The sequence below is a fragment of the Chiroxiphia lanceolata genome, chromosome Z (assembly GCF_009829145.1).
Source record: "Chiroxiphia lanceolata isolate bChiLan1 chromosome Z, bChiLan1.pri, whole genome shotgun sequence".
Taxonomy (NCBI): Eukaryota; Metazoa; Chordata; class Aves; order Passeriformes; family Pipridae; genus Chiroxiphia; species Chiroxiphia lanceolata.
In genome coordinates, this window is record NC_045671.1 from 14,282,206 (window position 1) to 14,295,150 (window position 12,945).

A 12,945-nucleotide genomic window follows, 5' to 3' on the forward strand; every position below is an offset into this window, starting at 1 on the left:
AGACATTCAGCAGTGTTACCATTTGGCTACCAGTGTCATTTGCTAATAACTGTGTAACAGAGTCTAGACAAGTGAGAGTTTTTCTCTAGATGTCATTGGATTTCGGGTCAAACTGGAACTGTTTCTCATTCTAGGATACTTCTGGCTCATTCAAAAGCCTGAGTTTATTTCAATGTCCACCATATGGACCATGTGGAGAGTTCTTCTTCTGTACTTATATGGCAGGATGGCAGTGCAGTATAGTCTCCTGTGGCCTCTTGAGAATTAAGTACTGCTAAATTGTGCTTGATTTCTGACTGAGGATAATATAATTTAACAACAGACAAAAAAATAAACCTAGTTTATAAAATGAGAAAAATATTTTGATAATAGTATATTATTAGATCAAAAAAGAATAACTGTCAGTAGCCAGTTTCTATCTCAACTCATCCTTTCCCTCTCCCTGAAACCCAGAAATAAGTTACGATTATGTGAGGTTGTGTTTAGCGTCAAGAGGCTTGCAAAATGCAGAGTGATAAGTCTGTACACATTCTCTTCCGCGGTCTTAAATGGCATGACTCAGGAAATATATTTATCTCTAAGGATGCTTCTCAAGGAACTATACTTTTAGCAAAGGGTGATTTCTTGGTTTCCAGAGGCTGGCTGCAGATATGGTTGTTTCAGATAACTAATATATGATTTCCTGTTTTGAGTTTGTGGTAAAAAAGTAGTAACAATGTGAGTTGTATTTAGTCTTCTGCTAGTGACATTTGTGTTTTCTATTCTATGGGCAACGGTACAAAATACATTGACATTTTTTACAGGTCATGAACTTTGCTTGCAAACCTGTGGTTGTGATTTTAGTGTTTTCACTATGATGTTATTATCATTATTACTGTCACAGCTAAGCTACTGTGGTGAGCTGTTTTATGCTGATATAATCCCTGTTAACCTCTCTTCCAAAGCTGCTTCTTGGACCTGGAAGAGAGTGATACCAACAGTGAGCTCTATGCCCATCAAAACTAGAAAAACAGTTAGAATTTGATCTTATATTTTTAAGATGCCATTTCTCCCTAAAGCGTCCCTGTTATAAGGGATTATCAAAAAGGCTACCACTTTACTACACAATGGTGCAGAGCAGATAAAACTCATTCTGCTTGGGCACACAGGAAGGGAGTTGAAAAATGAGGATGTTGTTTAACCTGTGAGCAACTCTGTGAACCTGCCTTACGTGGGAACTTTGGAGAGTAACTGCACAGTGCAACCACAGGTCATTATTTCTTCCATCATTGCCATGTTTGGAGGGTTGTCAGGAGCCCGAAGGTGTTCCTTGGCTGGGCTGTAGCTTGTACCTGAGATCCCACTGTTGTCTCAGTCCTTCTACCTCCAAGCTGGGGAAGGAGTTATCTACTCACAGCAGCATCTCTCAGGGGACTCTGACCTTTGTCCTGCAGCTTCTGAAGTGGACATTCCCCTAGATATCAATCTACAGTTCTTTATCAGAAAGAAATCAAGTCCTTTATGAATGAGGAGTGGGCCCCCATGTCCTACAAAATTGTGATACTTAGGACTTAGTCTTCAGCCCACATTGCTGGTTCCCTCCAAAACGGCGTGGAATACCATACCCTGATTCCTAGGTGCACAGGTGCCCAAGGAAAAGCAATAAATATAATGACCACAGTAAAGTAGAGTTGCAGCATTGTGTCATGATTAATTAATGCTGTTCTACGTTGTATGTTTGTATTTCTAAGTTTTCTTGTTTGGACAACTGTTCAGACTGTTTGGACTGAAAACAAAGGCTTCTGGTGTGATAATGAAATGACTCAAAAATGTAAGTTTTCTGATGCAGCAGATAATCTCATTTTTGTTCCAGTGCTACAAACTAGAATACAAATAGTATTAGCTGTTACAGTTAGGGCATTTTTTCTGAGCCTGGAGAACTGAGGTGAATGGAGTTACATCCAGCTGGCGGAAGTCACAGGTTGTGTTCCCCAGGGCTCAGAACAGTCTGGGGACCAGTTCTGCTTAATATCTCCATCAGCAGTCTGGACAAGGGAATCAAGTGCACCCACAGTCAGTTTGCAAATGACGCCAGTTTGGGCAGGAGTGTTGATCTGCTGGAGGGCAGGAAGCCTCTGCAGAGGGATCTGGACAGGCTGAATCAATGGAGTGGTGCCATGGGTATGACATTCAACAAGGCCAAGTGCTGGGTCCTGCACCTGGGTTATAACAACCCCAGGCAGCGCTACAGGCTGGGGAAGAGAAGCTGGAAAGCCGCCCAGTGGAAAAGGACTTGGGGGTGCTGGTCAACATCGGCTGAACATGAGCTGGCATGTGCCCTGATGGCCAGGAAGGCCAGTGGCATCAGCAATAATGTGTCCCCCCGTACTGGGCACTGGTGAGGCCACACCTCAAATCCTTTGTTCAGTTTTGGGCCCCTCACTATGAAGAGGACATTGAGGTTCTTGACTGAGTCCATGGAAGGGCAGTAAAGCTGGTGAGGGTTCTGGAGCATAAGTCTGATGAGGAGCAGCTGAGGGAGCTGGGGTGTTTAGCCTGGAGGAGTCTCAGGGTTGGCCTTATCACTCTCTACAACTACCTGAAAGGAGGGTGTAGCCCCTAGGGGGTCGGTCTCTTCTCCCAAGTAACAGGTAATAGGATAAGAGGAAATGGCTTCAAATTGTGCAAGGGAAGGTTTAGGTGGATATTAGGAAAATTCCTTCCTGAAAAAGGTTGTCAAGCATTGGAATATGCTACCCAGGGAAGTGGTGGAATCAAGATCCCTGGAGGTATTTAAAAGATGTGTAGATTTGGCACTTGGGGGCATGGGTTAGTGGTGGACTTTGCACTTCTAGGTTAAGGGTTGGACTTGATGATCTTAAGGGTTTGTCCAAACTATGAGACTTTATGATTCTAATGTACCTCAGCAGGCAGTTGATGTGTTTGCTGTGCCACAAGCTTAACTTATGCCTTAAGGGAAACGAGGATAACAGACCTCTGAATCATACATCTTGGCCCCCTCAGCTAAAACATTCCCATTAGTAATGCTTCGACTTTTGTTAAGGCAAACAGGGAATGAGTCATTCCTTGCCCAGGGTATTCTAACACATGTAAAGAGTGCTAGACAGGCATAATGCATGGGCAGGGTACTGTAATGAAAAGGCAATTTTTTTCAAGCATGTGTCAAAGGCTATATTTATTTTCTTCTGTTGGGGGAGCTGGCACAGATGAAGAGCCTTTTTCACTGGGATCAAAATTCTTCTTTAATTGCTTTTGTAATAATCTTAATCTTTCTATTAACAGGCATTCTTCATAACTGCTGTGAAGCCTACAATGTTGGGCTCCTGGAAGCAAAAATATTTTCTGGTCCACCAAGAGAGCAGTTTGGATACACAGTTCAACAGTTTATAAATGAGCAAGGCAAATGGTAAGCAGTTTGAACAGCTTGTTTTACGTCCAGCTGAAAGGTTAAGGAAAAAACACTGCAACTCTTAACGTTTCTTCTACAACTCCAGCTAATTCCTTTTTATATTAATCTTTTTACAAAAAAATACTTAATGTTATTAAAACAAAAGTTGAGATATTCTAGAGACGTGTGTGTGATGATTCAGGTTTTTTTCCTCAACACTGTGCAATCTGAGGTTTTCTTTCTGTTAATCTTTTGCTTTGATCTCCAATACACCGGTTTTCTCAGGCTTACAATTTCTGTAGAATTTTAACTCTCATTTCATTCTTTCCTGTACCAGTAGCATCTTTATTACATTTTACATATACGTGAGATATTTTTCCACTTTAATATTGTTGAGGTTAAAACAAATTATTAGGGGTGGGGAGTTGTAATTATTAATATTAAAACTAAATTAAGTTAAATCTATATAATTTTGTGTCTGATACAGTATTAACTGTTTGCTTGTCAAGGGATGGTATATTTGGACGTATGTCACACAATCCTAGCAAAGGCCTTGTGTCTGCTACATCTCTTCAGCCATAAAATTTGACCTGAAATCCACTTTTGCCACAACATTGGGCTTAATGAGCAATTAGTAAAATATTTTGTTAGCAATGTTGGTTTCAAAAAGAACTTCAACATATTAACACGGAGTAAGCATATTTAGTGGAAGACACATTGTTTCCTCTTCTGCAGTCTCAGCAGCGGCAAAGCTTATGGTTAGTTGTGCATACGTGGTTTTAAGTCTACAGTAGAAAGCCACACAAGATAATGTATATTGTCATAAGCTGAGACACTTTAAACATGTCATCCTTCATAGACTGAAACTGGTGTCAGGACCCAAATAGCCACAAACTGGCACCTTTGCTTAAGTGACAATAGATGGATACCCAGTAACTGAACTTTATTCAGTAAAAAGAAATTAAGATGTCAAAATCTGAAATCCATGGCAATGCACATGAAAATGTATTTTACAGTTGAAGTTTGGAAAAGCCCATAATGAGCCATCTGAGACATTTGTGCATAGCACTGCTCAGGGGCACTGTGCAGTTCGATTGGCTGCACATGCAAATGTGTCTGACAACCTACATCTCACTGGTGTTGCTGTGTTTATTGCCACTGACCAGGAGACAAAGTAAGAGGAGAGCAGAGCTGTATCCTCTGAATTAAAAATTTGGCTTTTCCTCTCTCTCTGTTGAGTAGCCTTCCAGCCTGTCCCCACCCCCCATCTGATGCTGTGGTGGCTTCTCACTGTGTTTCTGCCTGCTTTAATTATGTTTAGTCACCCATAGATCAGAGATCTCTTTTTTTGAAAAAAAACCAAACAACTTCTGTATAAAGGCATTGGAGGAGAACAAAAATGCCTGCCTAAAGTGAATTGAATGCTTTTGCCTCATACATGGAGCAATTGTCTTGTGTTTTATACTTCTTGTGAGTTTTTCTACAAGCTTGTGGCAGAAGTAATAAGTGCCTGACTCACCTAAGCTATTTATGTTTTAGATTTCCCTCTTTTATTTTTACTTCAGATATAAAACCTACTGCACTACCACTTTCTTGGATAATGTGTGCTGAAGTTTGGGGAAATAAAGTAACTTCAGTTTAACTTTTCCTATCTTACAGAATCATAGAATCATTTAGGTTGGAAAAGACCTTTACGATCATTGAGTTCAACCAGTCTTCTCCTAAGTATATGAATATTTTGAATCTGGTAAACTTTTGTGTATATAGGCACATCATCATTAGTTATTTTACTGCATGATGTCTGACCCAGCTTCAAAAGTCAGGGAGATTTTATCAGCTCATGGTGAAGTAACTAGGACTTGTTAGAGACTCTTCAGTGAAGAAAAGCTCTTTTCAGTCTCTCTCTCTCTCAGTCACTAGACAAGCTTAAAAAAAAAGTGAGTCATATTTTACTCTCTTGTTCTCTTAATTTCTAGGCTATTTTCTTTTGCTTGTGACACTACATTTTCTTTCCTGTGTGCATTGTTTAAAAAAACCCACAACACAAAGAACACCACCAACTAACCAAAAAAACCCCAAACCAAACAGAAAACTGTTTGTTTTCTCCTATAAGCAATGCAGAGGCTGCAGTCCACGCACAGAGTGCTTGTTGACATAGCTGAACTGGGAGCAAGATAAACACTCTAAGCTTGCATAAGATCCTGGTGATGCTCTCTGTCAGAGGGGAGCATTTATCATCATATACTTTTTCTGAAGAGATCATCATTGTGCAGCAAGAATGTGAAGTACTTGAAAACTCTGTCCAGGCACAGTAAGTAGGGCTGCTCATCATGTCAAATGCTGCTGGGGTACCATCTCTGCACAAGGTGCTGTGTAAAAATACAGCTTTAAAAATCCTCCTGTACTCTCTCAAAGTGTAGAAAAGAGAGATAAAGATATACAGCAGATGCTAGTTATATTATTCAGCTGTATTTTTGGGAGTTATATCTCCTGAGGCAGTAAAAGCTATAGAAAATGAAAAAGAGAAGAATTTTTGCAGAACTGCATGTAGCAGTATGTTTTCACTTTTACTTGGAGATGACTTCAGAGAGAAGGCGGCAGACAGTCCAAACAGAAGCACAGGACAATTGAAGGGGCTGGTACATGTTGGGACGCTGTGACACAAACCAACAAGGCAGCCTTTTTTTGTGGAGTCACATGATCCAGGATGATTGGGCACCAATCTGCTGTGCACTGATGGGCATTGATGGCATGTGACGCTCATAAAATAAGGACAGACTTGCAAGTCAAGCACAGCTCAAGCTTTTCACAGTGTCTGGTGGGAATTTCAAAAGAGGAGCTCTATAATGAACTGAGGGAAAATTGTGAGTACCAAAGAAACTCATCAATTAGAAAAGTTGAAGCAGTCCACCACACAAGTAATTAGCCATCGCAGAAATATCATTCAGTTTACGCTCTGGTTCTCCCTGTTGTGAGGTCATCTGTATTTGAATCTTAAATTGAGACCAAAATCTCTGTTCTTTTGAAACATAATTTTTTTAGAAAGCCAGACTGTACCCTGTCAGTTCCTCTTGAATGTGCATGCCCTGAGCAGAAGCTGACAGTACATTCTTAACAGTACTTACTCCACGCTGAGAGTTGGATTTATGTCTGTCTCAGGTGAGGAAGACTGAATAGCTGTATATAGCTGTTAAAATGCTTTTTCCTAGCCATATGTGTCTTCAGACATTTTCAAAGCTTTCTGATTTTAATAAGGAGGGCCATTTCTTTTGAGGAGGGTAGTTTTTTTAACAGAAAGCTGCCATTGTTACAGCTCCAATTTATCTGTGCCAGCACCACTTCTAATGCTGAGTTCTTTACCTCTCTTCTGCTTTCCCCAGCTGCATGCACTGCAGTTTGCCCTTTTCCTGCTTGGAGAAGCTCTGGCTGCTGTTTTCTAGACTTTCAAGTTTATTAGTCAGACTTTCTTGTCACAGCTCGCTGTAGATTTTGAAGTTTTGAGTCTTGTTCAAAGGATCGAAAGTTTTAGACGACGAGAAGTGTTTTAGGGAGAGAAGCATTTTTTGTTCTTCATATCTACTCATTGCTTCCTGTAATTGTAGAAAAAAAGGGGAAGATGGTCTAAGAGATCCTTTCTACCTTTTTTTTCCTATTGGCCATCTCTGTGTTCAGGGGGGAAAAAAAACCGCAATGAAGAGCAAATGCATGAAAAGTAAAAAAAAAAAAAAAAGGAAAATATAAAACATGCTCTGACAACAGCTGAGAATTCAGCCCTTCACTATGAATTCTGATTTTGCTTTCTGCTACATCACACGTTGCTGATTACTAGCTTTGTCATGGTGTAATTTCCCAGAAATAATTCCTGTTGCACTTTGATCTGCCACTCTTGCAGCTTGTGTGGTAGGGCATAGCTGCTGAACTTTATTTGACTTCATGTAGTTCCATTGTTTTGTATACAGTGTTGGAGACTGATTAAGGAGATGAGTAGTAAAATCAATGGCAATATTACATTATATTCACTATAGTATTGTGTAAAGACAGTCTGCAAGGGCACATAAGGAAGTTTTGTAAAAATAAATATTTAACTCATAAAAAAGACCCTTAATTAATACATACACATGACACAGTTTATTTGGAAACAAGCATTTTTAAGTTTTTTAGTACTCATTTCTTGCATTCTTTCCTAATACATTCTGTTTCACTTTGTCTTATGTGCATCCTGTTTTATCACAGTAAAAAATATTTTTGTAGTTAGCAGGATGCTAGCCACATACTGTCTTCACTTCTAATGTTTCAGAAAGATACACATGCATTTTCCCAGAGCAGTATTGCATAATTCTCTGCTGTAATGATTTATGTTCATTATCAAAGGCAAGTGGGACTTCCTGATTACTAATGTAGATTAAGGTGTGTATTGGTGACAGGTTAGTCTAGTTAAGTCAAATAGCGGAAGGGGTTTAATAGCTGTGTTTGTTTCTGAAACTAGTAATAGTCAGTTCTAAGTGTTGCATTCTGTGTATGGAGTGGCATTTTTTGGCTTACAACATAGGTGGACATTGAGATTCATAGACCCTGCAAATCTATAAGAAATACAGCAAAATAAGTTAATAAAATAACTTCCAATGAACTATGAGGAGTACAAGTTAAATTAAAGACAAAATTAGGTCTGCTTTGGGCACAGTTGGCATAGACTTAAATTTGGGGTTAAAATTAGAAAAGTTCATCTTGTTTGTCTTATATTTTCCTCTTTGCATCATGGAACAACTACAAGGTTAGTTTCAGGGCTAGTAAAAGTAAAATTCTCATATGAATATTAAGTTCTAGAAGGGGATTGGGTATAAAGAGGGTGGTTCCTTGGTGTAAACAGAAGTCTGAGTTGAAGTTAATGTTGAGGTTTGGGAAAATGGGAACCAAATAAAGCTCATGGGATGAGCACAAGTGTGCATGCTGAAAGGGAGAGAACTGCTTTTAGCAAACTGTGGATGATGATTGTCTCTAGTTTATGCCAATAGCAAGGGTGAGGGTTGGAGTAGGGCTTGGAGTTAGACCTGGAGTTAAGCTTGGATTTGGGACAAACAGTGGTCTAGCATGCTTCTCTTCCTCTTCTCCTCTTGTACTCTCTCTGTTTATGAGTGAAACTACATGCTTTGGGCTCTCAGGATAACCTGTGGCTGCAGAGCAATGCCAGCGCAGTGCAGAGATTTACAGTGAGTTTCATGACCAGATGTGGTGGTTGCAGGGGCTATTTCAAAGACATAAAGTCATTCTTTGAACAGTAGCTGTCATCCTGCAAGGACTCTGAAATATGTTTGCCTTCTGGGAAACTTAGGAAAAACATGCAAGTATTTATAAATGTACACAGTGCAATGTCCAGCTGGACAGTTGATGCTGAAAAGCTCATCTAGTTTCAGATATTGCACATGCAGCATTGCTGTCCATTTAAAACTGTTTCCTGTTTCCATGAAAACTCCTAGCCCTCCCTTTTTCCAATTCTATAACGATATCTAACTCTGTAGTACCTAACAAGGCAGGAGAGCACAACACCTGTCAATCACTATGGACATCTCCAACCCTCTGTGTCACTGCAGGTGTTTTCAGGATATATTTTTGGTTGGCACATGACCAGTGGAGTAGTTTCTCATGAACTTTGGTTATTTGGTCCAGAGCTGTGATGCTTCTGGTTTCCACTGTGCAGAAATGCTCAAACAGACTCAGAAAATAACAAGAAGATCAGAGGCTTCTTGCAGCTAATGTAACGTAGCTTGTTTTTATATAGAAGGGTATTTATATGAACCTGAGTTGCATGTTTAGAGATGCTAAAAGTACACAAAATCTTGTTCCTGCAGCCTGCATAAATCACCATTTTTGAACAAGGTAATTGAGGAGTTATGCATTTTTAAAATATTCAGACACACAAGACATAGAATCTGAAATTGAACCCCCACTGGTAAACAGAATAATGTTATGTGTGCTCTGAAGTTTGTGTTTAATTGAGGTGAAATAAAGTAAAAAAAAAAAAAAAAGGAAATGCAGCTAGCAGTATTTTCTTTGAGAAAGCTGAAAATGTCTCAAACTCTTTCTTGTGCATCTAAAATGATGGTTTTTTTGTCATAGCCATTGTATTCAAACTAGCTATAAAATTGCAACAGTAAAATCAGATGATCTCTGGATAGGTAATATGATATATAGCAATAGCTTCGAAATATAATAGTTTCAGAAAATTTGGAGGTTTTTTATAGTGCAAGGTATATTTGAATTAACTACCTATAAAATTTTAGACTACAACAATTTTGCTTTAAGCAACATATTGATCAACTGAAAAAGATGATTTCTAATGAAACTCCATATTCTAATGAAATCCATATTCTGCGAGGACATTGCTTGTCCTTTTGCTGTTCCCAAAATGGATTAATTACTACCATGGATTGTTCTGTTTGAAAAGCAAAATCATATTGTTGCTGGAGCAAATAACCAGTCCCTGCTTTTCAGTCATCTGTTTCATTTTTTTATATCCCTTGAGATCATCTTCAGTCTTTCAGCGAGTTTTGTTGCAAAATAGGTGTTCTTAAGCAGTATTGCCAGGAGGTGAAATAACAGTTTTGTGAAGGCTTTCACTTATAAATAGAGGAGTCCAAGGAGCAGATATTGGAGGGGAAACATTATGGCAGATGAAGAAATGAGTCAGAGAACAAGAATCACTTTGTGTTGCAGGCACAAATTATCAGAAGTCTTAAAGTTCCTGTTCAGGATTACAGACTTCATGCAGCAGATGGTTACTACCTGCAGTATTTTCTTTATGATTCAGTGTTATCAAGGTGTGGTAGTGTTCAAGTTCAGACAAAAGTGTTTGACTGTTGCCAAGCAGATCCTGTAGAAAATGTTTCTTATCAGTTAAAAGAATAACTTAAAAGGAATCAGTTAATGATTAACTGATAGAACAATAAGTAATTTGTCTCTCAATCCCCAACATATATATTTTAAAATTTTTATGCATCTCAGTATCTTTGCTGTATTTCTTCTGACCTATGACATATTGACACATTAAAAAAACAGTACACGTTTGAGCTCTCTCCCCTTCTTCTCCACCGAAGCTGCCCTTGGTGAATCCAGTGTATTGACATGCAAGTAAAGCTTTTGCACAGTTCTGGAGAAGACTCCTACTCCTGAATGCCCTAGGTGCTGTGTCTTGTGAAAGCATCTTTATTCTTATCTGTGGTGTGCTGTGCAGTGATGCTGCTGAATTTTCCAGTATCATTAAGGACCTAATGAAGTTGACCTCATTGCCTGGCAAGGTTATGGAGCAGATCATCCTCAGTGCAATTACACAGCACCTACAGGAGGACAAGGGATCAGACCCAGCCAGCACGGGTTTAGGAAGGACAGGTCCTGTCTGACCAACCTGATCTCCTTTTATGATCAGGTGACCCTGGTGGATGGGGGGGGGAAGGCTGTGGATGTGGTCTGTCTGGACTTCAACAAAGCCTTTGACACTGTCTCCCATAGCATTCTCCTGGAAAAGCTGGCAGCCCATGGCTTGGACAGGGGCACTCTGTGCTGGGTTAGGAACTGGCTGGAGGGCCGGGCCCAGAGAGTGGTGGTGAACAGGGCTGCATCCAGTTGGCAGCTGGTCACTAGTGGTGTCCCCCAGGGATCAGTGTTGGGCCCAGTTCTGTTTAATATCTTTATTGATGATCTGGATGAGGGGATTGAGTCCAACATCAGCAAATTTGCAGATGACACTAAGTTGAGGGGGAGTGTTGATCAGCTGGAAGGCAGGAGGACTCTGCAGAGGGACCTGGACAGACTGGAGTGTTGAGCTGATTCCAGCAGAATGAGCTTCAACAAGGCCAAGTGCCAGGTCCTGCACTTTGGCCACAACCCCATGCAGAGCTACAGGCTGGGCACAGAGTGGCTGGAGGGAGCTGGGAGTTTGGATTGACAGGAAGCTGAACATGAGCCAGCAGTGTGCCCAGATGGCCAAGAAGGCCAATGGCATCCTGGCCTGGATCAGGAACAGTGTGGCCAGCAGGAGCAGGGAAGTGATTCTTGCCCTGTACTCAGCACTGGTGAGGCCACACCTGGAGTACTGTGTCCAGTTCTGGGCCTCTCAGTTCAGGAAGGATATTGAGGTGCTGGAGCAGGTCCAGAGAAGAGCAACAAGGCTGGTGAAGGGACTGGAACACAAGTCCTGTGAGGAGAGGCTGAGGGAGCTGGGGTTGTTCAGCCTGGAGAAGAGGAGGCTCAGGGGAGACCTCATCACTCTCTACAAGGACCTGAAAGGAGGTTGTAACCGGGGGGGGTTGGTCTCTTCTCCCAGGCAACCAGAAGTAAGACAAGAGGACACGATCTTAAGCTGTGCCAGGGGAGGTTTAGGTTGGATATTAGGAAGAAATTCTTTACAGAAAGGGTATTCAGGCATTGGAATGGGTTTCCCAGGGAAGTGGTGGATTCTCCGTCCTTGGAGGTTTTTAAGATGAGACTGGATGTGGCACTTAGTGCCATGGTCTAGTAACCACGGTGGTGTTGGATCAAGGGTTAGACTTTATGATCTCGGAGGTCCTTTCCAGCCCAGCTGATTCTATGTTTCTGTTACTTCAGGTTGTTGGTTGGTTCACCCTGGAGTGGCTATCCTGCTAACAGAACTGGAGATATTTATGCATGTCCTGTTGATACGTCCAAAACCACATGTAAAAAATTGAATTTACAAGGTAAGTTGTAACCAGGAATGTCTTCCTGCAATTTTTCAGTTTTCACTTATTTTTGTACGATGACACTCTACTTATTAAAACGTTTCTTAACTAGCTCTCTGCATAATCTCAATCTCTGTGGGGTGTGCTGCAAGCACACAGTGCCAGCTGCTGATAAGACCAGTGTCTGTCTGAGGAAAAACTGGTGCCTGCAACTTGAGTCAGGGCAGGGTGTGGGCATCTGGCCTGTGGTGCCAGCTGCTGGAGGCACTGGGGTCTAAGTGTCACTCACTGGGGTCTTGAACCTCCAGACCCTACAGCAGACCCTACAGCAGGAATGCTGTAGGTCCCTAAGCCAGCTGAACCAGGGCTCTGTGTCATTGAAGGGCTCCTTGCTGGCATCCTGGTGTGGGCTGATGGGACGATGAGTGTCTCTATCTTCCCCAGGCCAGGTATGGGGATGTGTGTCTGCAAACTAAGTATAAAATGGCGTTCACGTTTGGATACAGTGAAAATACGGGACAGCAGAGCAGGCTGAGATGCCTACTTTATGTTTCTTTGTGATGCACAGTATTTCTGCCCTCCACCCCCCTTCCAAGTTTTTGTCTAAAGCCTGATAACTGGATCAGAATGTCCTGAGGAATGTAACAGTAGCTGCTCAGCTGCAGCTACTCAGCCAGCCAAAAATAGGCAATAGATAGTGCGTTTCTTTCTCTCTTTTGCCTTCAGCTTCCATGAGGGCAGATACTCTTAAATGGCCATACTTGATTCATCTCTATAGTTAATGGATAGCAATTTTTTTTGCAAAGATTGGGTTTTGTTTCTTTTGTCTCAGAATTGTATGCAGCCACTTGGAAAAGGCATCTTTGA

At 41.1% G+C, this 12,945-nt stretch overlaps 1 protein-coding gene across 2 annotated transcripts in view; it reads left to right on the forward strand.

Moving 5' to 3' along the window:
* The window catches only part of ITGA2 (integrin subunit alpha 2), a 67,900-nt gene that overhangs the window by 14,996 nt on the left and 39,959 nt on the right, over positions 1 to 12,945 (forward strand). For both annotated transcript variants that reach the window (XR_004354358.1, XM_032674717.1), the window contains exons 2-3: positions 3,283 to 3,406; positions 11,987 to 12,096. Coding sequence is in view for 1 of the 2 variants with exons in the window: in XM_032674717.1 (XP_032530608.1) it covers positions 3,283 to 3,406; positions 11,987 to 12,096 (234 nt within the window). In the remaining variant the exon portion in view is untranslated. The remainder of the gene's footprint in view (positions 1 to 3,282; positions 3,407 to 11,986; positions 12,097 to 12,945) is intronic.